Source organism: Chiloscyllium plagiosum, unplaced genomic scaffold (assembly GCF_037043375.1).
Source record: "Chiloscyllium plagiosum isolate Xiang-an unplaced genomic scaffold, Cpla_swu_hap1 HiC_scaffold_32, whole genome shotgun sequence".
Lineage (NCBI taxonomy): Eukaryota > Metazoa > Chordata > Chondrichthyes > Orectolobiformes > Hemiscylliidae > Chiloscyllium > Chiloscyllium plagiosum.
The window spans coordinates 48496804-48524090 of NW_028270170.1; the positions used below are offsets into that span (position 1 = coordinate 48496804).

At 43.7% G+C, this 27287-nt stretch overlaps 1 protein-coding gene across 3 annotated transcripts; it reads right to left on the reverse strand.

The window, feature by feature from the left end:
* Positions 1-998: 998 nt before the first annotated feature.
* taco1 (translational activator of mitochondrially encoded cytochrome c oxidase I) lies at positions 999-27079 on the reverse strand. 3 transcript variants are annotated; one of them, XM_087977983.1, is made up of 6 exons: positions 27040-27079; positions 25050-25377; positions 24173-24279; positions 4804-4934; positions 2744-2921; positions 999-1760 (listed from the first exon to the last, which is right to left on the reverse strand). In XM_087977983.1, exons 2-6 carry the CDS (start codon positions 25354-25356, stop codon positions 1551-1553), a joined length of 933 nt encoding a protein of 310 aa, XP_087834109.1. In that variant the 5' UTR covers positions 25357-25377; positions 27040-27079; the 3' UTR covers positions 999-1550. The 3 variants fall into 3 exon arrangements, with proteins under 3 accessions (XP_087834109.1, XP_087834107.1, XP_087834108.1); XM_087977981.1 differs by lacking the exon at positions 27040-27079 and adding an exon at positions 26508-26819; XM_087977982.1 differs by lacking the exon at positions 27040-27079 and adding an exon at positions 26261-26500.
* Positions 27080-27287: the final 208 nt, after the last annotated feature.

The window sequence follows — 27287 nt, forward strand, 5'->3', positions numbered from 1 at the left end:
CCCTTGAGTCCTCCACATTAACCCAATCATCCACATTAACCCAATCATGCTTACTGCCATGGGCTCCTAGTCAGTTGCCACCCTCCATACCAGCATATACATTATCAATGGCACGAACTACAACAAAATATCAGGGCTTAGATTTCTGAACAAATTATTGCAAATGTTACTATTATTCAGGCTTACTTTCTCCAACTCTCCTAAAGGTTCAGGTTGCAAAATCTGTCCCACCCAGCTATTTCTCTAGCAGTCAAGGCTGGCATGGTAATTTACAATATAGGACATTAGAGTCAGATCCAAGCCCATCCTCAGGTGAACAACACACAGGGAAGTGTTTCAGCAATAGAAAGCTTGATTGTTCTACTCTCAGCCCTCCTAGCCTGAAGATGACCAAGTTGAACAGCAACATGTAATGGTCAATCTTTGCTTAGCTCGGAGTACTCTCAGAAGAATGCGGGTTCAATCACCTCTCCATGACTTAAACACAATCTAGACAGGGACCTGAATGCAACACTGAATGAGTGCAAATGTATTTTGAATGGGAGATAATTCAAGACTACCTGTTCAGGTGAGTATTAAAGGTTCTAGGCATGAGGAGACATCCAGTTGTCATTGCCCAAATACCCTCTCTGTTAATATCTCCTCAAAATATTTGCCATTTGTCCACATTTCAACAAAGACAACATTTCAAAACAAAAAACCTCTAAAGCGTATTAGATGTTTTCAGACATTTTCTAAATGCAAACTCTAACTTTCATAATCATCCCCTGCTATTGGACAAAAGCGAGATTAGTCAGGGATTTTGCTCTTGATCACTGTTCAACGTTCACAGGTTAAATAACAATAAAAATCAGTCAGGATTCTGAATCCAGATCGTAGCCCATTGACCCCTCCTCCTGTTCACTGTCCCTCTTGAAAATCAAGAACTGGACTAGATTGTGCCATCCAACGCAATGGGTTACCAACACGTACATGAAGTTGTAGACGAATAATGGAACTGTAACCCAATGAACATCTGCACTTATGGGGACAGTGATAATGAAGCAGGATCAGAAAACACCATTAGTTACATAGGGATGCATGGCTGCCTCACAGCGACAGGTACCCAGGTTCGTTTCCATACTTGGACAACCATCTCTTGGAGCTTGCACGTTCTTCCCATGTCTGTGTAGGTTTCCTCCAGTTGCTCTGGTTTCCTCCCACAGTCTAAAGATGTGCAGACTAGGTGGATTAGCCAAGGGAATGCAAGGTTACAGGGACAAGGCAGGGGGTGGGTCTGGATGGGATGCTCTTCAGAAGGTCAGTGTGGCCTCGATGAGCCGAATGGTCTGCTTCCACACTGTAGGGATTCCATGATTGGCAAGCACTGTCACGTAATCACAACCTTTACTCAGTGAGGGGGTCACAGTTGTATTTGGCAATGCAGAGAGGACATAACTATCAGTATCTTTGATATAGTCCTCATGCAATCTCAATTCAATATTCAACTGTACTTCCTGAACATAGATGCAGCAACCAATAAGGTACAGAAATCTCTTTCTTGCTGTCAGTCAACCTTGTGACTCTATATTATCATAGACTTTAATAACGTCCCGATATCCATCGATCAGTTCAATCAAGCTAAATGCTGCCTCCAAATCTCGGTCTGTAAGCTGGACTGTGGTTGTGGCAATAAACTCAGGCACAGCAGTAATAGTCAGCAATCCCAGTGCCTTCAACCTCTCTCTTACATCTTGTAGAGATGGTATGTCAGAAACAAACTGAAAAACAATGATAAAAAGAACAAGCTGTTACAAAGAGTTTCCCATCAAGATGGCAATAATTTACACCTGTAACAACTGCATGATGTAAGAATGCTATGATGGAGCAAATTCATCACATAGTACTGTATGAGATCAGATAGATGATCGGGTCAGTCTCCATGTAATGCTGAGTGGCAAGATCAGAGTCAGTGGTATCTGGAAGGTGGGTCACTATCAGCTTATGGTCCTTGAAGCTTCTGCTCAAATCCAGCCCAGTTACGTGAGATCAAAGTATTCTCTGCCCATCATAGAGCTCTGACCTTTGAAAGAGACATAAAACTGAGGTTCAATTTGTTTGTTGAGGCAAATGAAACATGAAGGGATCTTCCTGATGTTTATCCATCAACCATGAAAAGCAAATTATTTGATCATTTAGCTCATGCTGTTTTTTATGGACCTTGCTCTGAACCAATTGGCTGCTTTGATTTTCTACAAAGTCACGGTCAGTACAATGGAGGATGAGTAACATTTCCTGCAGATAGAAAGTGATTTTCATTTTTATGTGAAATTAATATAGAGAGATGCCATCCACTATTGGGGACAAAACCCTTCCCAGTCATTAATTCTGCTCGACTGGTACAAAATTCTTAACTTCACTCAAAGACTGCAAAGAGTCCTGCTGCTAGAAACACAAAACTAATCACTCTGATGGAGCCATATTTCCTGTTCAATAGCTGCAGCCAAGGGAAACCATCAGAGAAACAGAGCTCTATCGACCCTATACTCCATCTATCCTAGAAATGCTTGATGGGAACAGTTTAGAGAGAGCTTTATCTATATCTAATCCCATGTTGTGAATGCTGGACTTATTTGTTGGCTAGAGACGTATACATGCCATGAATAGTACTGGTCAGATATCCATTTGCACAGTGCCACAGGTGGGAAGACTGACAGCACCATTCTTTACATCAATATTAAAATTTATAAAAGGCTGCACTCACCTTCAGGATCACCTTGTCTTCTTCATCCTCAGCCTGTTTAACATCCTCAGCCCCTGCTTCAATTGCCAGTTCTAGAGCACGTTCCAACTCAATCTGCTGACCATCGTTGTCCAGTCCATTCACCGTCACCACTCCTTTTCTCTCAAAGCAGTGGCGAGCACCCTCACACAGAGAGCCCCTGAAGGGGCCAATACACAAAAATACGTTATACACCAGCAGATGAAGCCTATCCCAAACTTTCCTCCATTAACCCACATGTCCCATCACTTTATTGATGACAAAGTTAAAAATCACACAACACCAGGTTATAGTCCAACAGGTTTATTTGGTAGTACAAGCTTTCAGAAGGCTGCTCCTTTGTCAGGCTACCTGCAGGAGGGGCATAGTTCCAAAAGTTTGTACAGGCATTTCGAAATAAACCTGTTGGACTATAATCTGGTGTCGTGTGATTTTTAACTTTGTCCACCCCACTGGCACCTCTTCAACATAATTGATGACAGACATACATATCTTGCTAAACTATCAGCACCTTCCGGCCCCACACTAGGCTCAAGATAAGGGGATAAAGTAATTGCTCAGACGTTTGGGGGTTTATTACAATCAGATTTCAGGTATGTATCATATATTTAAGTGGCTGATCTAAGCAGATTTGGGAGTGCAGCGTCAGAACATAGGAACAAAAGAAATAGGAGGAACAGACCTTTCGACCCTTCAAACGTATTTCTCCATTCAATAAGGTTATGGCTGATTAAACCATCTCCTTAGCTTCAGTTTTCTGTCTGTCCCTCATAACCAGTCTACCTTCTGTAATTAAACATCTGTATAACTCAGCCTTGAATATATTCAATGGCCCAGCTTCCACTGCTTTCTCAGGAAGAGAATTTCAAAGATTTCTTCAGAAGAAATTTCTCATTTCAATCTCAATGGGGAGACCCCTTATTTTGAAATCAAGCCTTAATTCAGAATTCCTCCACAGGGAAACATTCTCACAGCTTTCTTCCTGTCAAGCCCTGCAAAATCGTAGATGTTTCAATAAGATCACTTCCAATTCTCCTAAACTCCAATGAATATTGGTAAATTGCTCAATTTATCAATCAAAAGATTACTCAATCTTTTCACCTAAAGCAACCCAGGAATCAACCTCATAGGGATAGAAGAATTAGCATCACGAGTAACCCATTCAGTCCCTTAATCCAGCTCTGCCATTCAATAAGAGCATGATGGATTTGAATGTAGCTTTAACTTTACTTTCATGTCTACCCCAATACCTTTCGATTCCCTTTTTAGTCAAGAATCTATCTACCTCTATCTTAAAAACATTTAGTAACATTGCCTCCACTGCTCTCAGGAAAAGACTCAGGAATGTCTTCTCATCTGCCTCCAATGCAAATATATCCCTTAAATACAGAGACCAAAACTCCACTGTACTGTACATCTTGGCCTAATTCTGCTCCTATATCTTGTGGTTTTATGGATTTGTTCAAATGTTTCCCCATTTTCTCCTTTTACATTAATTCCCCAAACTCCACTTCTAAAGGGGCAATCTCTACTTTAGTTCTTCTCTTTTTCATTACATAATTATTGCTATATTTTATATTTCTTACTAGTTTAATTTCCTCCTTTATTTTAGTTTTAATCAACATTTCGTCATTTCGAAAATGTCCCCAATCTTTGCGAGCAATGTGAGTTTTTTCTTTCAAGTCCTTAACTAGCTGCAGGTGTAGTATGATCAGGATCAAGAGTCACATTATCGGAGTGATATGAGTCAGAGCATCACGTCTATGCCAGAGGCCATGTTAACGGTGGAGAGAAGCAGTGGTGCTGGTGGAACAACTCTTTGGAAAATTACTTTGCAAACCGATCAAATAACTGAAACCGGTCCAAACCATCCCTCATCCTGTTCATTTTATATTCTAAACCCAGAGTCCAGAGGCAAGAGGAGGTGAGGGGAGGGGAGGGTTTCCGGAATGTTAAGGATCTACAGGTAGCTGCGCAGGATTAGGTCCTGATTGGAGTCTGTGAACCAATTCCTTGAAGAGAGTCCCTCAGCCCATTCTTACCCATTTTTGTTCAGGATGTTTTTTATTTCTTGATGTGACCGACTATTGTTGTCTGTTAGAACTTCAATCAGCAGGGATGATCCACCAGGGCCTCTCCCTTCATACAGTGAATAGATTGAAGCCTTGGACTTCTGGAAAACCAGCAACATGTGGTGTTAATCAGAAGTAGTACCACATCTGAAACATACAACAAACAGTGCTCCATAGAAGTCTAATAGGAAGAACAGGGAGAGCCAGGTTAATGAACGCAGCTGGGCTGGCAGTCTGAAATGTATTTATTTTAATGAAAGGAAGTAAGGCAGGTGAGCTTACAGCCCCAAAAACTTGGCTGAGAGAAAGTCAGAACTGGCAGTTCAATGCTCCAGGGTTTAGATGTTTCAGACAGAGAGGGATGTAAAAATGTGGGGCAGTTATGGAGTCATAAACATAGAAACACACTCTTCAGTCCAACTCATTTAGTTTCCCAAAGTAAACTCGTCCCACTGCCTGTGTTTGGCCCATATCCCTCTAAACATTTCCTGTCCAAATGCCTATTCAATGTTGTAACTGTACCTGCATCTACCAGTTCCTCTGACCTTTCATTCTCCATACAAACCGCCCCCTGTGGCCTCTCATGTCCCTTTTAAATCATTCTCCTCTCAGTAGTAGGTTTGAACTTCCCTACCCTATAGAAAAGATGATTAGGACCAGCTGCCTCACAGCACCAGGGACTCGGCATCAATCCCAGCCTCGGCCGACTCTCTATGTGGAGTTTGTACACTCTCCGTGTGTGTGTGTGTGTGTGTGTGTGTGTGTGTGTGGCTTTCCTCCGGGTACTCTGGTTTGCTCTCACAGTCCAGGTTAGGTGGACTGGCCATGCTAAATTGCCCATAGTGTCCAGGGATGTGCAGGCTAGCTGGGTTGGCCAAGTAAAATATGGGTTTATAGGGATAAGGTTGGGGATCTGAGTGGGATGCTCTTTGGAGGGTCAGTGTAGATATGATGGACCAAATGGCCTTTTTCCACACTTTAGGGATTCTATGAACCTATGAATATTCACCTAATCTCTGCCCCTTGTGCTATTATAAATTGCTATAAGGTTATCCCTCAACTTCCTAAAGTGAAATGAGCCCCAGCCTATCCAGCTTTTCCTTTTCTGCACCCTCCCCAATTTAATAATATCCTTCCTATAGCAGGGCAACCAGAACTGTGCACGGTACTCCCACAGTGACCTCACCGATGTCCTGTGCAACTGCAACATCCCATCCAACATCTATACCCGTCAACGGTTTGAGAAGTGAAGACAAGCGTGCCAAACGCCGCCTTTACTACCATCTACCAATGACACAACTTGCAAAGAGCTGTGTACCTAAACCCCTAGGTCTTGCTTTTCAACAAAATTCTCCAGGGCCCTACCATTAACTGTATAAATCCTGTCCTTGTTTGTTTTAACAAAATGCAACACCTCACATTTATCCAAATTAAACTCCATCCACCACTCCTTGGCCTATTGGCCCAATTGATCAAGATCCCCTTGTAATTTTAGATCACCTTCTACACTGTCCACTATAGCACCAATTTTGATGTCACCCACAAACGTCCTAACTGTGCTGCCTAAATTCTCATCCAAATCATTTATGGAAATGACAAACAATAAGAAACCAGTATGGATCCCTGCGGAACATTGTCCGTCACAGGCCTCCAGTCTGAAAAACAACTGTCCACTGCCTCCAACCGTCTTGCCAATTTTTGATCCAATTGGTAAGCTCTCCCTGTGATCTAACTTTACTATCATTCTACGATGCAGAACCTTGTCAAAGGCTTTACTAAAGTCCATGTAAACACCATCTACTGCTCTGCCCTCAATATTTTCCTCAAAATAAATCAATCTCATCAGTGAGACATGATTTCCCATGCTCAATGCCATGCTGACTGTCCCTAATCAGTCCTTGTCTCGCCAAATGTATGTATGGTAAATGTATGTAAATCTCGCAGAATCTCCTCCAACAATTTACTGATGTCAGACTTACCGGTCTATCGTCCCAAAGTTTCTCCCTGCAGCCTTTCTTAGATAACAGTACAACATTAACCACCTCCAGTCCTCTGGCACCTCACCTGTGGCTGTAGATGATACAAATATCTTTGCGAGGGGCCCTGCAATTTCTTTCAGCTTCTCACAATATTCCAGGATTCTGGAGATTTATCCAACTTTATGTTTTTTTTAAGACCTCCAGCATGTCCTGCACTTAATGTGGGTTGTTTTTAGGACATAAATATTTATTTGTCCAAGTTCTCTAGCTTCCATGATCTTTTCCACAGTAGATACTGATGTGAAATATTCATCTAATAACTCTCCCATTTCCTGTGGTTCCACAATCTTTGGACTTTAAAGGTCCCTATTCTCTTCCTGGTTGCTCTTTTTCTTTGAATGTATTTGTAGAATTTCTTTGGATTAGCCTTAATCTTATCTGCCAAAGCTACCCCATATCCCTTTCTGCCATCCCGAATTCACTCTTAAGAATGCCCCTACTCTCCTCACTCTTCGAGATTCTCTTGATCCCAGTTGTTTCTGATAGATTCCTCCTTCTTATTATGACCAGAGCCTCAATATCTCTATTCATCCACAGTTCCCTACTCCTACCAGCATTACCATAAGAAATAGGAGTGGAAGTAAGGCCATTCGGCCCATCGAGTCCACTCTGCCATTCAATCATGACTAATGGGCATTTCAATGCCACTTACCCACACTCTCTCCGTATCCCTTAATTCCTTGCAATATTAAGAATTTATCAATCTCTGCCGTGAAGACATTTAACATCCCGGCCTCCTCTACACTCCGTGGCAATGAATTCTACAGGCCCACCACACTCTGGCTGAAGAAATGTCTCTTCATTTCCGTTCTAAATTGACCCCCTCTAATTCTAAGGCTGTGTCCATGGGTCCTAGTCTCCCCGCCTGACAGAAACAATTTCCCAGCGTCCACCCTTTCTAAGCCATGAATTATCTTGTAAGTTTCTATTGGATCTCCCCTTAACCTTCTAAATTCCTCATATGTTATTCCAGGGATCATCTGAGTGAATCTCCGCTGGACACGCTCCAGGGCCAGTATGTCCTTCCTGCGGCGTGAGGCCCAAAATTGGACTCGGTATTCTAAATGGGGCCTAACCAGAGCTTTATAAAGTCTCAGTAACACATCACTGTTTTTACATTCCAACCCTCTTGAAATAAATGACCTTACATTTGCTTTCTTAATAACGGACTCAACCTGCAAATCTACCTTTAGAGAATCCTGGACTAGCACTCCGCGATCCCTTTGTACTTTGGTTTTAGGAATTTTCTCACCGTTTTAGAGAAAACTTATCCTTCACTCTAACATGAGCATATTGTTTCTGAACTCTCGTCCTCACTTTTGAAAACCTCCCACTTGCCCTTCATCCTTTTACCAGTGAAGGGTTTACCCCAATCAACTTTTGAAAGTTCCTATTTCACGCCACCAAAGTTAGCATTAGTGATCAAGGAGAATGTCAAAGCTGCACAAATTGAGGACATCTTGGACAGCTCATCCACTGAAGCCATATGATTAAAACTCAGGAATAATAAAGTTATTGTGATCAGTGCATCCCAATAGCCAGAAAAAGTTAGACGACAGATAAGTAAGCAGATCATTGAAAGGTGTAAGAACAGGGACAGGAATGGTTGTTGCAGGTTCCAGGATTTAGATGTTTCAGTAAGAACAGAGAAGATGGTAAAAGAGGGGGAGGTGTGGCATTGTTGGTCAAGGACAGTATTACAGTTGCAGAAAGGATGTTTGGGGACTTGTCATCTGAGGTAGTATAGACGGAGGTTAGAAACAGGAAAGGAGAGGTCACCCTGTTAGGAATTTTCGATAGGCCTCCAAATAGTTCGAGATGTAGAGGAAAGGATAGCAAAGATGATTCTCAATAGGAGTGAGAGAGACAGGGTAGTTGTTGTGGGGGACTTCAACTTTCCAAATATTGACTGGGAACACTACAGTACAAGTACTATAGAATGGGTCAGTTTTTGTCCAGTGTGTGCAGGAGGGTTTCCTGACACAGTATGTAGACAGGCCAACAAGGGGCAAAGCCACATTAGATTTAGTACTGGGTAATGAGCCTGGCCAGGTGTTAGACTTGGAAGTAGGTGAGCACTTTGGTGATAGTGATCACAATTCTGTTATGTTTACTTTAGTGATAGAAAGGGATAGGTGTATACCACTGGGCAAGAGTTACAGCTGGGGGAAAGGCAATTACGATGCAATTAGGCAAGATTTAGGAAGCATAGGATGGGGAAGGAAACTGCAGGGGATGAGCACATTAGAAATGTGGAGCTTATTCAAGGAAAAGCTCCTGTGTGTCCTAGATAAGTATGTACCTGTCAGGCAGGGAGGAAGCTGTAGAGCGCGGGAGCCGTGATTTATGAAGGAAGTAGAATCTCTGGTCAAGAGGAAGAAGGTGGCTTATGTTAGGGTGAGATGTGAAGGCTCAGTTAGGGCGCTTGAGGGTTACAAGGTAGCCAGGAAAGACCTAAAGAGAGAGCTCAGAAGAGCCAGGAGGAGACACGAGAAGTTGTTGGCGGATAGGATCAGGGTAAACCCTAAGGCTTTCTATAGGTTTTTAAGGCATAAAAGAATTATGAGAGTAAGATTAGGACCAATCAAGGATAGTCGTGGGAAGTTGTGTGTGGCGTCAGAGGAGATAGGGGAAGCACTAAATGAATATTTTTCAACAGTATTAACTCCAGAAAATGACAATGTTGTCGAGGAGAATACTGAGATACAGGCTACTAGACTAGGTAGGATTGAGGTTCACAAGGAGGAGGTATTAGAAATCCTGCAGAGTGTGAAAATAGATAAGTCCCCTGGGCCAGATGGGATTTATCCTAGGATCCTCTGGGAAGCCAGGGAGGAGATTGCAGAGCCTTTGGCATTAATCTTTAAATCGTCATTGTCTACAGGAATAGTGCCAGAAGACTGGAGGATAGTAAATGTGGTTCCCCTGTTCAAGAAGGGGAGTAGAGACAATCCTGGTAATTATAGACCAGTGAGCCTTACTTCAGTTGTTGGTAAAGTGTTGGAAAAGATTATAAGAGATAGGATTTGTAATCATCTAGAAAAGAATCATTTGATTAGGGATAGTCAGCACGGTTTTGTGAAGGGTAGGTCGTGCCTCACAAACCTTGTTGAGTTCTTTGAGAAGGTGACCAAACAGGTAGATGAGAGCAAACCGGTTGATGTGGTATATATGGATTTCAGCAAGGTGTTCGATAAGGTTCCCCACAGTAGGCTATTGTACAAAATGCGGAGGAATGGGATTGTGGGAGATATAGCAGTTTGGATCAGTAATTGGCTTGCTGAAAGACGACAGAGGGTGGTGGTTGATGGGAAATGTTCACCCTGGAGTCCAATTACCAGTGGTGTACCGCAGGGTTGGTGTTGGGCCCACTGCTGTTTGTCATTTTTATAAATGACCTGGATGAGGGCGTAGAAGGGTGGGTTAGTAAATTCGCAGATGACACAAAGGTCAGTGGAGCTGTGGATAGTGACGAAGGATATTGTAGGTTACAGAGAGACATAGATATGCTGCAGAGCTGGGCTGAGAGGTGGCAAATGGAGTTTGATGCGGACAAGTGTGAGGTGATTCACTTTGGTCGGAGTAACCGGAATGCAAAGTACTGGGCTAATGGTAAGATTCTTGGTAGTGTAGATGAGCAGAGAGATCGCGGTGTCCAGGTACACAGATCCTTGAAAGTTGCCACCCAGGTTGGCAGGGTTGTTAAGAAGGCATACAGTGTTTTAGCTTTTATTAATAGAGGGATTGAGTTCCGGAACCATGAGGTTATGCTGCAGCTGTACAAAACTCTAGTGCAATCACCTCACACTTCTGTACAGTTCTGGTCATCACATTATAAGGAGGATGTGGAAGCTTTGAAAAGGGTGCAGAGGAGACTGACCAGGATGTTGCCTGGTATGGAGGGAAGGTCTTACGAGGAAAGGCTGAAGGACTTGAGGCTGTTTTCGTTAGAGAGAAGAAGGTTGAGAGGTGACTTAATAGAGACATATAAGATAATTAGAGGGTTAAGATAGGGTGGACAGGGAGAGCCTTTTTCCAAGTATGGTTATGGCGAGCACGAGGGGGCATAGCTTTAAATTGAGGGGTGATAGATATAAGACAGATGTCAGAGGTAGTTTCTTTACTCAGAGAGTAGTAAGGGTATGGAATGCTTTGCCTGCAACGGTAGTAGATTCGCCAACTTTAAGTACATTTAAGTCACCATTGGACAAACATATGGACATACATGGAATAGTGTAGGTTGGATGAGCTTCAGATTGGTATGACAGGTCGGCGCAACATCAAGGGCTGAAGGGCCTGTACTGCACTGTAATGTTCTATGTTCTATGTGACAGCAGTATGAGTGCTGTTGTAGTAAGTGATTTTAACTTCCAATATTGACTGGGACTCCCTTTGTCATGAGTGTGATGCAGGAAAAGCACAGCAGGTCAGGCAGCATCCGAGGAGCAGGAGAATTGAAGCTTCAGACATAACGCCATCATTCCTGAGGAAGGGCTTATGCCCAAACAGTCAATTCTCCTGCTCCTCTGATGCTACCTGGCCTGCTGTGTTTTTCCAGCACCACATTCTCAACTCTGATCTCCAGCATCTGCAGTCCTCACTTTCTCCTGGAACTCTTAGTAGCAGGGGCTTAGATGGGGCAGAATTTGTTAGGCACATCCAGAAGGGTTCTTGAAGCAATATGTAGATAGTCCAATGAGGGAAGAGAGTGCATTGGGGAATCAGCCTGGCCAGATGATCAAATCTCATGGCGGGACATTCTGGGTACAGTGAACATAATTCCACAAGTTTTAAGATGGTTATAGATAAGAATAAGACCGGTCGTCAGGTGAAAGTGCTAAATTAGAGGAAAGTTAATTACAACATTATTAGACAGGAATTGGAGAAATTATATTGGGGTGATTGTTTCAGGGTAAGTCCACATCAGGCATGTGGGAGTCTTTTTAAGGCCAGCTGATCAGAGTTCAGACCAGCATGTTCCTGTAAGGATCTAAGATTCAAGAACTTCATGAATCTTGGATGACAAATAATCAAAAAAAGAAAAAGGAGGCATATGACAGGTTTAGGAAACTGAAATCAGACTAGACTCTTGAGAAATATAAAAGGAAGCAGTTAGCAAGTCATGTTTCAGCCTAATAAAACTTTAGTCAGGCCACATTTGGAGTAATGTGTGCAGTTCTTGTCACCACACCACAGGGAGTATGCAGAGGAGAGAGTGCAAAAGAAGTTTCTCAGGATGTTGCCTGGATCAGAATTTGAATGTGAGGAGACGTTAGACAAACTTGGGATAATTCTCATGAGTGATCTAATAGAAGTACATAAAATTAAGAAAGGCATGGATAGGCTGGGCAGTCAGTATTTTTCCCAGGGTGGAAATGCCAGATGTTGGGGGATGTAAGTTTAAGGTGAATGGGAGAAAGTTTAAAGGAGATGTGCGAGGCATGTTTTTGTTTTACGCAGACGGTGGTAGGTGCCTGGAAGCATTGGAAGGGAAAGTGATAGAAATAGATATAACAGCAACATCTAAGAGGCGTTTGGACAGACATACGAATAGGCAGGGAATAGAAGGAAACGGACCATGTGCAGGCAGATGGGATTAGTTTAGAATGGCGCCATGGCCCACACAGACATGCTGGGCAAAGGGCCTGCTCCTGTGCTGCACCGGTCCTTCTGCCAGGCAGTACAAACATACAATGACACTTTACAGATCCCATCTACCTGGGTCTCAGCCACGTATAGACTGAGTAAACGTTAAAAGAGAAACCAGCAGAGACTGCAGTCACATATCCACCTCGTCTGCACAGTGCCCTATATATCATCTCAACTCAGGGTGAAGACACACTAAAACGCCAAGAGAGGTGGGGGCCAAGTGATTTATCCTGATCTCCAGCGAAATAGCATTCTCAGAGGATGTGGTGCTGAAGTCCACTCTAGAGATTTGAACACACAACCCAATGTGACACTCCGATTTATAAATCTCAAAAAACTCACATCCAAATTCAATGGGTAACACACAAATATAAAAGATAGGAGGAGTAGACCATTCAGCCCCTTGAGCCCCTCTGGTCAGATCACAGTTAGAATAATATCAACAGTTTTGTTTCCTTATTAAAGAAAGCTAAACTGGCATTGGAAGCAGTACTGAAAAGGTTCACTTGGTTGATCCTTGGTATTGGAGGGATTTTCTTATGAGGAGAGGTTAAAACAAGTTAGGTGTGTATTCGTTGGAGTTAAGAAGAAATGAAGGTCACCTCATCGAAACATAGAAGATTCTTAGGGGGCTTAGCAGAGTAGATGTGGAGAGATTGTTTCACCTTGTAGGAATGTCTAAGAACAGAGGGTGTAATCTTAGAGTAAGGAGTTACCCATTTAAGACACTGACCAGGAGGAATTTCTTTCTCACAAAGAGTAGCGAACGTGTGAAATTCTTTACCATAATGGGCCTTCAAGGTTGGATTTATATGGGTATTTAAAGCTGAGAGTGACCAATTTCTAATCAGGAAGAGAATTAAAAGTTATAGGGTATAAACCAGGAGTTAATGATGGTGAGTTCAGCCATGATCTCATGGGTCACGGAGGTACAGCATGGAAACAGGCCCTTCCGTCCAACTCATCCATGCAGAGGTACAGCATGGAAACAGGCCCTTCCATCCAACTCATCCATGCAGACGTACAGCATGGAAACAGGCCCTTCCGCCCAACTCATCCATGCAGAGACACAGCATGGAAACAGGCCCTTCCGCCCAACTCATCCATGCAGAGGCACAGCATGGAAACAGGCCCTTCCGCCCAACTCATCCATGCAGAGGCACAGCATGGAAACAGGCCCTTCCGCCCAACTCATCCATGCAGAGGCACAGCATGGAAACAGGCCCTTCCGCCCAACTCATCCATGCAGAGACACAGCATGGAAACAGGCCCTTCCGCCCAACTCATCCATGCAGAGACACAGCATGGAAACAGGCCCTTCCGCCCAACTCATCCATGCAGAGGCACAGCATGGAAACAGGCCCTTCCGCCCAACTCATCCATGCCAACCAGATATCCAAAATTAATCTAGTCCATTTGCCTGCACTTGGTCCATACTCTTCTAAACCTTTCCTATTCATATACCCATCTGGATATCATTTTATTGGTGGAGGAAGCCTCCATCACTTCCTCTGGCAGCTCATTCTAAACACACACCACCCTCTGCATGAAAATGTTGCCCCTTAGGTTCCTTTTAAATCCTTCCCCTCTCACCCTAAACCTATGCCCTCTAGCTCTGGACTCCCCACCCTGGGGAAAAGACCTTATGTATTCATCCTATCCATGCCCCTCATGATTTTATAAACCTCTTTAAGGTCACCCTCAGACTCCGACACTCCAGGGAAAACAGCCCCAGCCTATTCAGCCTCTCCCTGAAGCTCAAACCGTTCAACTCTGACAACATCCTTAGAAAGCTTTTCTGAACCATTTCAAGTTTCACAACATCCTTCTGATAGAGAGACTAGAATTGAACTCAGTTCCAAAGGTGGCCTATCCAATGTCCTGTACAGCGGCAACATCACCTTCCAACTCCTACACTTAATGCACTGACCAATAAAGACAAGCATACCTTTTACTCAGAGGTGTAGGTGTAGGTAGTAGGGGTGTGGAACACACTGCCTGCAACAGTAGTAAACTTGCCAACTTTACGGGCATTTAAATAGTCATTGGTTAGACATATGGACGAGAATGGAATAGCGTAGGTTAGATGGGCTTCAGATTGGTTTTACTTGTCGGCGCAACATCGAGGGCCGAAGGGCATGTGCTGCACTATGTTCTATATGAAATGCTGCCTTCACTATCCTATCTACCCAAGACTCCACTTTCAAGAAAATATGCATGTGCACTCCAAAGTCTCTGTTCAGCAACACTCCCCAGGACCTTACCATTAAATATAGAAGTCCTGCCCTGATTTGCCTTTCCAAAATGCAGCACCTCGCATTTATCTGAATTAAACCCTATCTGCCACTCCTAGCCCATTAGCCCATCTGATCAAGATCCCTTTGTAATCCGAGGTAACCACATTCACTGTCCACTACACCTCCAATTTTGGTGTCATCTGCAAGCTTACTACATTCACATCCAAATCATTTATATAATTGACAAAAAGTCGTGGAGCCAGCACCGATCCTTGAGGCACTCCGCTGGTCACAGGCCTCTAATCTAAGTAACCCTCCACCACCACCCTGTCTCCGACCTTTGAGCCAGTTCTGTATCCAAATACTAGTTCTCACTGTATTCCATGTGATCTAACATTGCTAACCAGTCTACCATGATCTAACTTTGTCTAATGCCTTACTAATGTCCATACAAACCACAGTCACTGTTCTGCCCTCAATCCTCTTTGTCACTTCCTCAAAAGACTCAATCAAGTATGTGCGACATGATTTCCCATGCATAAAGCCATGCTGACTATCCATAACCAGTCTTTGCCTTACCAAAGGCCTGTGAATCTTGTCCCTCAGGATTCCCTGCAACATGTCCACCATTGACGTCAGGCTCACTGGTCTATAGTTCCCTGGCTTGTCCTTACCATCTTTCTTAAACAGTGCCACCACATTAGCCAATGTCCAATCTTCCAGCATCTCACCTGTGACTATCAATGATACAAATATCTCAGCAAGAGGCCCAGCAATCACTTCTCTAGCTTCCCACAGAGTTCTAGATTATACCTGATCAGGTCCTGGGGATTTATCCATCTTTATGCATTTTAAAACATCCAGCACTTCCTCCTCTGTAATATGGACAATTTTCAAGGTGTCGCTATTTATTCCCCCATATTCTCTATCTTCCATATCCTTCTCCACAGTAAACACTGATGCAAAATACTCATTTAGTATCTCCCCCATTTTCTGCGGCTCCACACAAAGGCTGCCTTGCTGATCTTTGAGGGGCCCTATTCTCTCCCTCGTTACCCTTTTGTCTTTAATGTATTTTTAGAATCCATTTGGATTCTCCTTAACTCTATTTGCTAAAGCTATGTTCCCTTTTCCCCCTCCTGATATCCCTATTAATTATACACCTACTGCCTTTATACCCTTCTCAGGATTCACTCAATCCCTGCTCTCTATACCTGAGATATGCTTCCTTCTTATTATTAACCAAAACCTCAATTTCTCCAGTCATACAGCATTCCCTATATCTACCAGACTTGCCTTTCCCCCTAACAGGAATATACTGTGTCTGGACTTTTGTTATCTCATTTTTGAAGACCTCCCATTTTCTAGTCATCCCTTAATCTGTGAACACCCGCCCCTAATCAGCTTTTGGAAGTTCTTGACTAATGCCATCAACCTTGGTCTTTCTTCAGTTTAGAACTTTAACTTTTCGATCTGGTCTATCCTTTTCCATCCCTATTGTAAAACTCCAGTAGAACCCCCCCCCCCCCCCCACCCCCCGGCCCCCATACCCACGGGGGGGGGGGGGGGGGGAATACATTCCAGGACTTAACATGGAAGGCTGAAACCCATTCATTTCAATGGGAAACCTACCTCCCCGGCAGCCTCCTTGTCCCTGGATCCGGAACATTCCCATTTACATGTTCTGGCCACGGTAAACCACGAGTAAGTGAAACCACGGTAACTGGACCCAGGGATATGGGTGTCGCCCTGTAATAGAATTATGGTCGCTGGTCCCAAAGTGCTCCCTTACTCCTCAGTCACTTGCCTTATTTCCCAAGAGTAGGTCAAGTTTTACACCTTCTCTAGTATGTATATCCACATACTGAATCAGAAAATGTTCTTGAACATACTTAACAAATTCCTTCCCATCCAAGCCCTTAACACTGTGCTAGTTTCAGCCTATGTTTATAAAGTTAAAATCCTCTATCATTACTATCATATTATTCTTACAGATAGCTGAGATCTCCTTACAAATTTGTTCAATTTCCCACTGACTATTGAGGGATTTATAGTACATTCCAAATAAGATCATCCCTTTCTTATTTTTCAGTTCCACCCAAGTAACTTCCCTGCACATACTCAAAGACACCAATCCCCTTCCTCTCTTGCCCTCCTTTCTATTGTTCCTATAGCATCTATACCCTCAATAAAGGATGGACTAGACTCAATGGGCTGAATGGGCTACTTCTGTTCCTCCATCTTATGGTCTTACTATGAAGGGAGTATCATAATGCCAATGGTTCCAGCTTTCAAATGAAATGTTAAACTGATATGTGCTCCATCAGGTGGACCTGAATGATCCCACAGCACCACACTAAGAAAAAAAAAGCAAGGACTTCTTCCTGGTAATCTAGTCAATATTTTTACCTCAAATATGTTCCACATCCCTCCCAACCCCTCCTGCAGCCTTTGTCTACCCCCCCCCCCCCCCCACCACACTTACTTGCACTCTCCCCTTTCTCCCCTAATCCTCTCTCAGCCTCCCCTTCCTTGTAGCCTTTCCTTGGCAGATGCACTCCCCAGCTCCTGTCCCAAATTCCACACGTGGAGTTCCTGAAAGGTAGATCCATTTCTCAGCACCTCCACCCTCAGCTCCAAACACGCTAACATATCTTTCATTCAATCTTATCCTGCTTGCTGCTCCTTCGATCAGGCTGACATCATACACTGTTGATTAGCAACTACCATAGAACATAGAATAAAACAGCACAGGAATGGGTCCTTCAGTGCATGATGTTGTGCTGAACATGACACCAAATTAAACTAATCCCTTCTCCCTGCCCTTGGTCCATATCCCTCCATTCTTTGCATATTCATGCACTTATCTAAAAGCCCCTATCACATCTGGGCCACCCCTGGCAGAACATTCCAGACTCCTACCACACTGGGTAAAAAACGTGCCCCTCACATCTCCTTTGGACTTTCCCCTTCTCACCTTAAATGCATGCTCCCTGGTATTACACATTTCAATTCTGGGAAAAAGATTCTGACTGTCAACCCCATCAGTGCATCACATACTGTCATAGACTTCTATCAAGTCTCCCCTCAGCCTCTGCTGCTCCAGAGGAAACAATCAATTTGGCCAGTCTCCCTCTATAGCTCATATCCTCTAATTCAGGCAGTATCCTGATAAATCTTGGCTGCATCCTCTCCAAAGCCTCCACATCCTTCCTGTAATGTGGTGACCAGAACTGAACACACCACTTTAAGTGCAACCTGTGGTGTGTTGATAAGATAAGGATTTTCTATTTCTTTTTTTAAAAATCATGTAATTGGTTAAAAATTTACTTTTAAAAAAAATTTTGGTTTTTTGAAAAAGAGTATAGCAGAGAAGTATTAGAAATTATTTAACTCATAAGTTTATATAAAGTAATTAACTAAGTGGAGATGGCTGGACAGGTGCTGTGCTATGGGAGCTGGCTGATCCCATTGTGAACGGCAGTGACCACATCTGCAGCAAGTGTTGGCTGCTGGAAGAACTTCGGATCAGAGTTGATGATCTGAAATCTGAGCTTCAAACACTGTGGCACATCTGAGAAGGGGAAAAAAAGAGTTACCTGGACACTGTTTCAGGAGGCTGTCATAGGTGGTAGATTAAGTCATTCAAATTCAGTCAGTGATCAGGGGCAACAGGGTGTATTTGCAAATGAGGCAGGTAGGAAGATTCTGAGTTCAGGAATGGAGGAGTCTCAGTTTTTGATCTTTCTTTTTAAGATTAGATTCCCTACAGTATGGAAACAGGCCCTTTGGCCCAACAAGTCCACACCGACCCTCTGAAGAGTAACCCACCCAGACCCATTCCCCAACCCGATATTTACCCTGGACTAATGCACCTAACACTATGGGCAATTTATCATGGCCAATTCACCTGACCTGCACATCTTCGGATTGTAGGAGGAAACCCAGGCAGACATGGGGAGAATGTGCAAACTCCACACAGACAGTTGCCAGAGGCTGGACTCGAACCTGGGACCCTGGCACTGTGAGGCAGCAGCATTAACCACTGAGCCACTGTGCTGTCCTTATCCAACAGGTAGGAGATGTTCGCTTCCTATATGGATGAGGAAAAGGTCTGCATGCAGGATGAACTAGCTGATCACAGCACCATGGTGCAGGAGGCCATTCAAGAGGCAGAGGGAGCAAAAAGACAAATGATGGTTACAGGGGATTCTATAATTAGGGGGATAGATGGTATCCTTTGCAAGCCGGATCAGGAGTCCCACATGGTGTGTTGCCTGCCCAATGCCAGGGTGCAGGACATCTCTGACTGGCTTGAAAAGGTATTGGTGCTGGAGGGGGAGAATCCAGTTGTTGTGGCCCACATTGGGACTAACAACCTAGGCAAAGCAAGAATGGAGGACCTGTTTGTGGAGTATCAAGCACTAGCTACGAAATTAAGGAACAGGTCCACAAGGGTTGTAATCTCTGGATTACTGCTGAGCTACATTCAAATTAGCTTAGGGATAAGAAAGTTAGGGAAGTAAACACGTGGCTAAGGGAATGGTGTGGGAAAGAAGGGTTCATGGGGCATTGGCATCAGAAGGGATTGGTACCAATGGGACGGTCTCCACCTGAACCAATCCAAACCAGTGTTCTAGCAAAAAGGATAAATAGGGTGATCACAAGGAGTTTAAAACTAGTGAGTCAGGAGAAGGGAAGGGAAAACAACAGGAATTATGATGGTAAATAGAAAGGTAAACAGCAGGTTAGCATGTGTTCCAGGCAGACAAAGAAAGAAGCAAAAAGGAAGGATAACTCAGGAGATATTATTAGAGATGTCGGAAATCATGAGGTAAGAAAGTTAGCATAAAGGCACTTTACCTGAATACTCATAGCATTCGTAACAAGGCTGGCGAGTTCACGGCACAAATCATTGCGAATGAATATGATTCATTAGCCATTACAGAGACATGGTTATAGGATGGTCACAACTAAGAGTTAAACATCCAGGGGTATCAGACTATTCGGAAAGACAGACAGAAAGGTAAGGGAGATGACATAACTCTGATATTCAAGGATGACATCAGGGCTGTGCTGAGAGATGATCTCGGTTCTATGGAGAATAAAGTTGAATCCATTTGGGTAGAAATTAGAAATTCTAAGAAGAAGTAGTCCCTGATAAGCATAGTCTATAGGCCACCAAATAATAACATCACATTGGGGTGGGCAATAAACAAATAAATAACTAAGTCCTGTAAAGATGGTACGGCTATTATCGTGGGGATTTTAATCTACATGTAGATTGGTCGAATCAGCTTGGCCAGGGTAGCCTTAAGAAGGAGTTCAAGTGTATCCACAAAAGCTTTCTTGAACAGTATGTAATGGAATCAACGAGGGAGCAAGTTATCTTAGATCTGGTCCTGAGTAATGAGACAGGAATAATTCATGACCTCACAGTTAGGGATCCTCTTGGAAGGAGTGATCACAGTAAGGTTGAATTTAGAATACAGATGGAGAGTGTGATGATAAAATCCAATACCAGGATCCTGTACTTAAACAAGGGAGACTCCAATAGGATGAGGGAGGACTTGGCTAAAGTAGCTTGGAAACAAAGACTTTATGGTGGGACAGTTGACTTCCAAAGTCATTTTTCAAAGTGCCCAGCAAAAGTATATTCCAGTGAAAAGAAAGGATTGTAAAAAAAGGAGCAATCTGCCATGGGGTGTCTAAGGAATTAAGGGAGACTATCAAATTGAAAGAGAAGGCATATAAAGTGGCCAATAGTAGCATGAAACTAGAAGACTGGGAAAACTTTAAAGGTCAATAAAAAGCCACAAAAAACACTATAAAGAAAAGGAAATAGAACATGAGAAAAAACTAGCACAGAATATAAAGACAGATAGCAAACTTTTCTATACAAATATAAAACTAAAAGAGTGGCTAAAGTAAACGCCGGCCCTTTAGAAGATGAGATGGGGCATTGAGTTATGGGATATGATGAAATGGCCGAGGCATTGAATAGGTATTTTGTATCGGTCTTCACAGTGAAGGACACTAATAACATGCCAGTAATCGACAAAGTGACGAAGTTAGGTGAGGACCTGGAATCAATCATTATTACGGAAGCGTTAGTGTTGGGCAAACTAATGGAGCTAAGGAGAGACAAGTCTCCTGGCCCTGATGGAATGCATCCCAGGGAGAAATAGCAAGTACACTGGTGGCAATTTTTCAAAATTCACTGGACTCTGGGGCAGTTCCAGCAGATTGGAAAACAGTGATGCCACTGTTTAAAAAGAGGGGTAGACAAAAGATGGGGAATTATAGACCGGTTAATTCAACCTCTGTAATGGGCAAGATGTTTGCATCTATTATCAAGGAAGAAATAAAAAGGCATCTCAATAAAAATTGTCTCATTAGACAGACGCAGCATGGGTTCATGAAGGGCAGGTCATGCTTAACAAATTCTATTTTGGAATTCAATGAAGACATCACAAGCAAGGTGGACAACAGGGACCCAGTGGATGTGGTGTACTTAGATTTCCGAAAGGCAATCGACAAGGTGCCGCACAAGAGACTGCTGCATAAAAGGAGGATGCATGGTGTTACAGGTAAAGTATTAGCATGGATTGAGGATTGGTTGACTAACAGGAAGCAAAAAGTGGGGATAAATGAGTGCTGTTCTGGTTGGCAATCGCTGACAAGTGGTGTGCCTCAGGGATCAGTGTTGGGGCCACAATTATTCATTGGGTACCCAACGAACACAGTCCGCTGATTTCTCAATGACAAACCCAAACAATGAGACAAAACACGCCCAGAAACCCTAGCCACTCTCCCCTACATCAAAGACATCTCGGAAATGACTGCCAGACTACTCAGACCCCTCGGCATCATGGTAGCCCACAAACCCAACAAAACCGCAGCTAATGAACTTGGAAGACCCTATACAGACAACAAGCAAAACAAATGTCATTTACAAAATACCTTGTGAGAACTGTAACAAACACTACATTGGACAAACAGGAAGAAAACTAGCCACCAGGATACATGAACACCAACTAGCCACAAAAAGACCAGACCCACTCTCACTAATATCCTTACATACAGATGAGGAAGGATACCATTTCAACTGGAATCAGCCAAACAGAGACACGCACGAAAATTCCTAGAAGCATGGCGTTCTAACCGGAACTCTATCAACAAACACATTGACTTGAGCACCATTTACCATCCCCTGAGAAAAAGAACAGGAAATGGCATTACCATAGGGAGTCATGTCACCACAGGGATTGACATTACAAACCCTAGAAAACTCAAACACATAAATAGAAACCGGGCTATCCTATCAGTTCTTCATCCGGAGGCTCACTGAAGATGTTATCCAGTATGGTGACGAAACGTCTGAAAATGAACCTTCCAGCTCAGTGAGCAAACCTACATCCAGAACCTCAACCTGAGCTACAAATCTTCTCAAATCTCACTAGCATTATTCACAATTTATGTAGATGATTTGGAGTTGGGGTCTACGTGTAGTATGTCAAGGTTTACAGATGACTCTAAGACGAGTGGCAGAGCGAAGTGTGTAGAGGACTGTAAAACTTTGCAGAGGAACACAGATACTTTGAGTGAGTGGGCAAAGGTCTGGCAGATGGAATACTATGTTAATAAACGTGAAATCACCCATTTCAGTCGGAGTAACGGTAAAAAGGATTATTACTTGAATGGTAAAAGATTGCAGCATGCTGCTGTGCAGAAGGACCTGGGTGTTCTTGTGCATGAATCACAGAAGGTTGGTCTGCAGGTACAACAAGTAATTAGGAAGGCAAATAGAATTTTGTCCTTCATTACTAAAGCAACTGAGTTATAAAACAGGGAGGTTATGTTGCAGCTGTACAAGGTGCTGGTGAGGCCACACCTGGAGTACTGTGTGCTGTTTTGATCACCTTACTTGAGAAAGGATGTACTGGCACTGGAGGGGGTGCAGAGGAGGTTCACTAGGTTGATTCCAGAGTTGAGGGGGAAGCTGAGGAGACTGGGATTATACTCATTGGAATTCAGAAGAATGTGGGGGGGGGATCTTTTCGGAACATAGGAGAGAGGATGTTTCCACGAGTGGGTGAAACTAGGACAAGAAGGCATAGCCTCAAAATTAGGGGGAGCAGATTTAAGACAGAATTGAGAAGGAACGTCTTCACCCAGAGGGTTGTAAATCGATGGAATTCCCTGCCCAGTGAAGTAGTGGATGCTACTTCAGTAAACGCCAAGATCGATTTATTTTTGAAAAATAAAGGAATTGAGGGTTCTGGTGAGAGGGTGGGTAAGTAGAGCTGATGCCACAAGAAGATCAGTCATAATGTTATGGACTGGCAGAACAGGCTCGAAGGCCGGATGGTCTGCTCCTGCTCCGGGCTCTTGCGGTCGAACCAAAGCCTTATAAAGCTGCAACATGACATCCTGATTCCTGTACTCAATTCCCCGACCAATAAAAGTAAGCATGCCATGCCTTCTTTACCACCCTATGTACTTGCGTGGCCACTTTCAGGGAGCTATGGACTTGAACCCCAAGATCCCTCTGTACATCAATGCTGTTCCTGATCCTACCATTAACTGTATACTTTTCCTTAATATTTGAAATCTCAAAGTGCAGCACCTCACACTTACCCGGATAAAACTCCATCTGCCATTTCTCCGCCCATATCTGCAACTGATCTGTACACCACTATCCTTTGACAACCCTCGACACGATCCACAACTCCACCCATTTTTGTGTCATCTGCAAACTTAGTAATCCACCCATCTACATTTTCATCCAACTATCATGTGATATTTATGCTAGCTCCCCTAACACAAAAATGAGACGTGGGTACATAGTAGTGAAGAAATCTATTAAGTTTTGTTTCAGCTCCTGTATCTAATAATCACAGGCTCAAGCCAAGCAATTGAGATGTAAAGTGTACCAGTGTGGTATGCTGCAAGAGGACAGAGCTCAGTCAGGTAGAGAATGAGATTTTTACACCATCAGCACCACCATGTGCTGTGATATCATGATGGTATAATGATCACCACCCTTAAAGCTACACAGTATACAAGCTGTGAGATGGAACACAACTCAAACTGCTTCCACTCCACAGTTACTGATGGGGAATCAGCAGTAGAAGCACCAGAGAAGGAGCCTGTGATTGGAAGTGCAGCTGCTCAGAGATCATCTCCATTCTCTTCGAGCGGTAGTTTCCATGATGGAATTTTCTTAGATATTCTGTAGTTTTTGGGGTGAAATCCCCTGCATCCACCATTTTGATTGCAACATTGGATGGTTAACATGAATCAGCAACACATGTTTCCCTGAGCTGATAGATGGAGCATAAAACTGAAGTTTAGAGAAACATCCTGACATCGTAACTGGAATTAGCAGTGAGGCGGCTGTATCATACTTACTGCCCCTTTGATAGCAGCTTCAATGGATGCTTTGGGCATGTTCTTGGCTCGACACTGCTCAATGACATTGGCCAGCTGTGTGTTAAACTCAGGGTCTGGGCCTCCCTCTGCAAAGAAAATCACATCAAAACTGATCTGTACATAGCATCTTCAGCATGGAGACTGGAGTGACTCTAGCTCATTACCATGAGTCAATACCGCATGTTCAAATTAGTAAAACATGTTGGACTCAAATAGTTTTCAATTCAATCATTAGCTCTAATCTACTCCTGCCATTTCCAGTCCTATATCACTTCCCATCTGACTCCAACCCTTTGTGCATTACTCTCTACCATAAAGCAACAGCCTTCAGTAAGTTCAGTCCTTGGAATTCCACTCCTAAGCTCCTACAGCTCCCTCGCTCTTCAACTTTAAGAATATCTATTCAACCAAGCTTCCAGTCTTACTCCTGCAGCTCTCTTGTTCTGGCAAGCCTTCCTCACACTGGACCACCTTGCTCAATTATCCATTCACATGAATGTCACTATATAAATACACCTGGGACACAGAGTACAAGGTTTTAAAACTGAACTCCAAAAGGAAGAATGCTGGCAATTCAACGACACAGTTGTGCGGGTGGGAATGTATGGGGGGTGGTGGGGGATTGGGGTTGGACTGTGTGTTTGGTTAATCCAGATCTCTCTACATGATCATGAAGCATTGGTCACCTTTGACACAGACTTTCCAGTTGTGTCATTCTCCTCAATGAGTTTATAACTGCCAATAAGCCACTGCATCGATTGTGCTTCAGCCACCAAGAGGCAGGGGGAGAAAAGTAAAAAGCAAATGCAATTGGGATAAAAACGAACTGGGGCTGCAGGTATAGCACCCATATTACCTCTCACTGCAAAGCGAAGCATTATCGAGAACTTAGCAAACATCCGACTCCTCTCAGCATCCTTCGGCCCTTTGACATGCTTCACCTTTGACCATTTGTTGTGCCCTGCGCAAGTAGCAGCAGACGTGTGGATCTCGGCACATTGTGACAAGGAATGATGCTGGCCGCTTGCCTGGTTGGACGAGGGAATGCACACGGACAGTACAACTCTGGGTTTTGGCAGCAACTTGGCTGACCACCTCAGTGAGAATAGAAGACATCGTCTGTTCCATGAGCAAACATTTCGAAATGTGGCAACTGTAGCCATAGTTTTGTTCCTGTTAATCACCTGTAAAAGGGAAGGTGATGCTGTTATCGTCAACACAGTAAAATGTTTACTCGCCTGGAAAAACTGGAATTACATACAATTTACTGCCCTCACAAAGGTCATTCAAACCAACTATTGATGTTTCTGCTTCACCACAAGCCTCTTCCACCTACCTTCATCAAACCCCATCTTCCCTCATGTGCATCTATACTAATCACCTGAACCACACCCTACAAACTGGAGTTCCTTATTCTCACCACTTTCTGAATAAAGATTTTTTTCTTAAATTAGATTTATTAACTAACTTATCCATCAGGCTCCTTTTTTGGACTGCCTACAAATGGAAATGTTTTATCTGCGCCTATCCAATCAAATCTTCCACGAATTAAAGAACTTGGTGTGATGCATCCTTCCCCTTTTCAGTCTTTTGTCTTTCCTGATAGACGTAGCCTCCATTATGGCACCTGCCTTGTAATTTTGTTTTGCACTTTCAACGGCCCCTCCATATGCTTTCTGAAGTCTAGACCTCTGCAAGTACTCTGATCCAACTAAGTTTAACATAATGCTCTTGTTTTCAATTCTGTTCTTCCAGGAAGGTATTTTTATAGACTTTCAACTCGCGTTGTCACAAATCAGTGAAAGTAGCAAAGTGGAGGGCAACATAAAGATTTTGGCATGGATGAAGCAAAGTGTTTGCAGACTGGTTACAGTGGACACGTGAGGATAGCATCTGTATCCCAGACTGTTTTGATTTTCTTGTTCATTTTGTGCTCTATCTTCTGAATTCTCATCCTTGATTTGAAATCCCTTAGTATCTCTAATCTCCTTCAGTCCCACAAACCTCCAAGATATCTGCAGTCATTCCATTTGGGGTGTTTGTAAATTAACAATTATAATGGCTCACCCATCTACAGACACTGTTCTGGTTGTTTCATCCTCAAGCTGTGGAAATATCTCTCCAGACATTTCTGATCTCTCTCCTATCTTTCCTTATTTGGCACTTAAGCTTACCTCATTGACCAAACATTTGGTTACCTGACTGAGTATAAGCTGTGCAACTCAGTGTCACAGTTTGCTGTGAGGTCCCTGTTTAACATTGCAGATTTTAAACATTCCACACTGGCAAAGCCAGCAAAACCACTTGACTTCACCTGAAATTTTGTGGCTGAACCTGTCTCTCCACCTTTCGTTCCTTTAAGAAGCTCAGTTGAAATGTATTTTTATCCAAAGCTTTCAACCCCTGCTTTAATACACTCCTCATACTGCACCATTCAAATGTTGTGGGACAGCACTGCTGTAGACTTTTTAACGACACAAGGACACAGTATAAATGAAGTTACTGTTGCTGTAAATCAGTTGAGATGCTAAAGTGAAGCCCCACAAGACTGACTTTCGGAAAACCGGCGTTCTCCCTGGGGCCTCGACCAATAGTCAATGTGACCAGATCACTCAAGGCAGAGTAACCAAACTACCCCACCGTGATCCCACTGCCCCCTCACCCAGCCACGGCCGACAGCCCACCCCGTCCTTATTCACACACATGCCCCCTTGCCCCTCTACCCTGCTCCCCGCGGCGCACAGCCAACTCCCGGACCCGGACCCAGGCCGAGTGCCATCCTACCCCTGCCTACGTACGTACGCGCGCGAGCACGCACGACCCATGACCCCTGCCCCTGTCCTCACCCCGGGGAACCATGTCTCTGGGTCACTCACTGCCTTTTCCCGCCGCACGGGATCCTGGGAATGACGCATGCGCATGGACGCGGCACTGACCGGAGGGAGAGCATGCGCAGTACCGCCCAACAGCCCAGGGATCGCAATGATCGCCGACAGGGAGAGATGACCGACAGGGAGAGATGACCCACAGGGAGAGATGACCCACAGGGAGTGATGACCCACAGGGAGAGATGACCCACAGGGAGTGATGACCC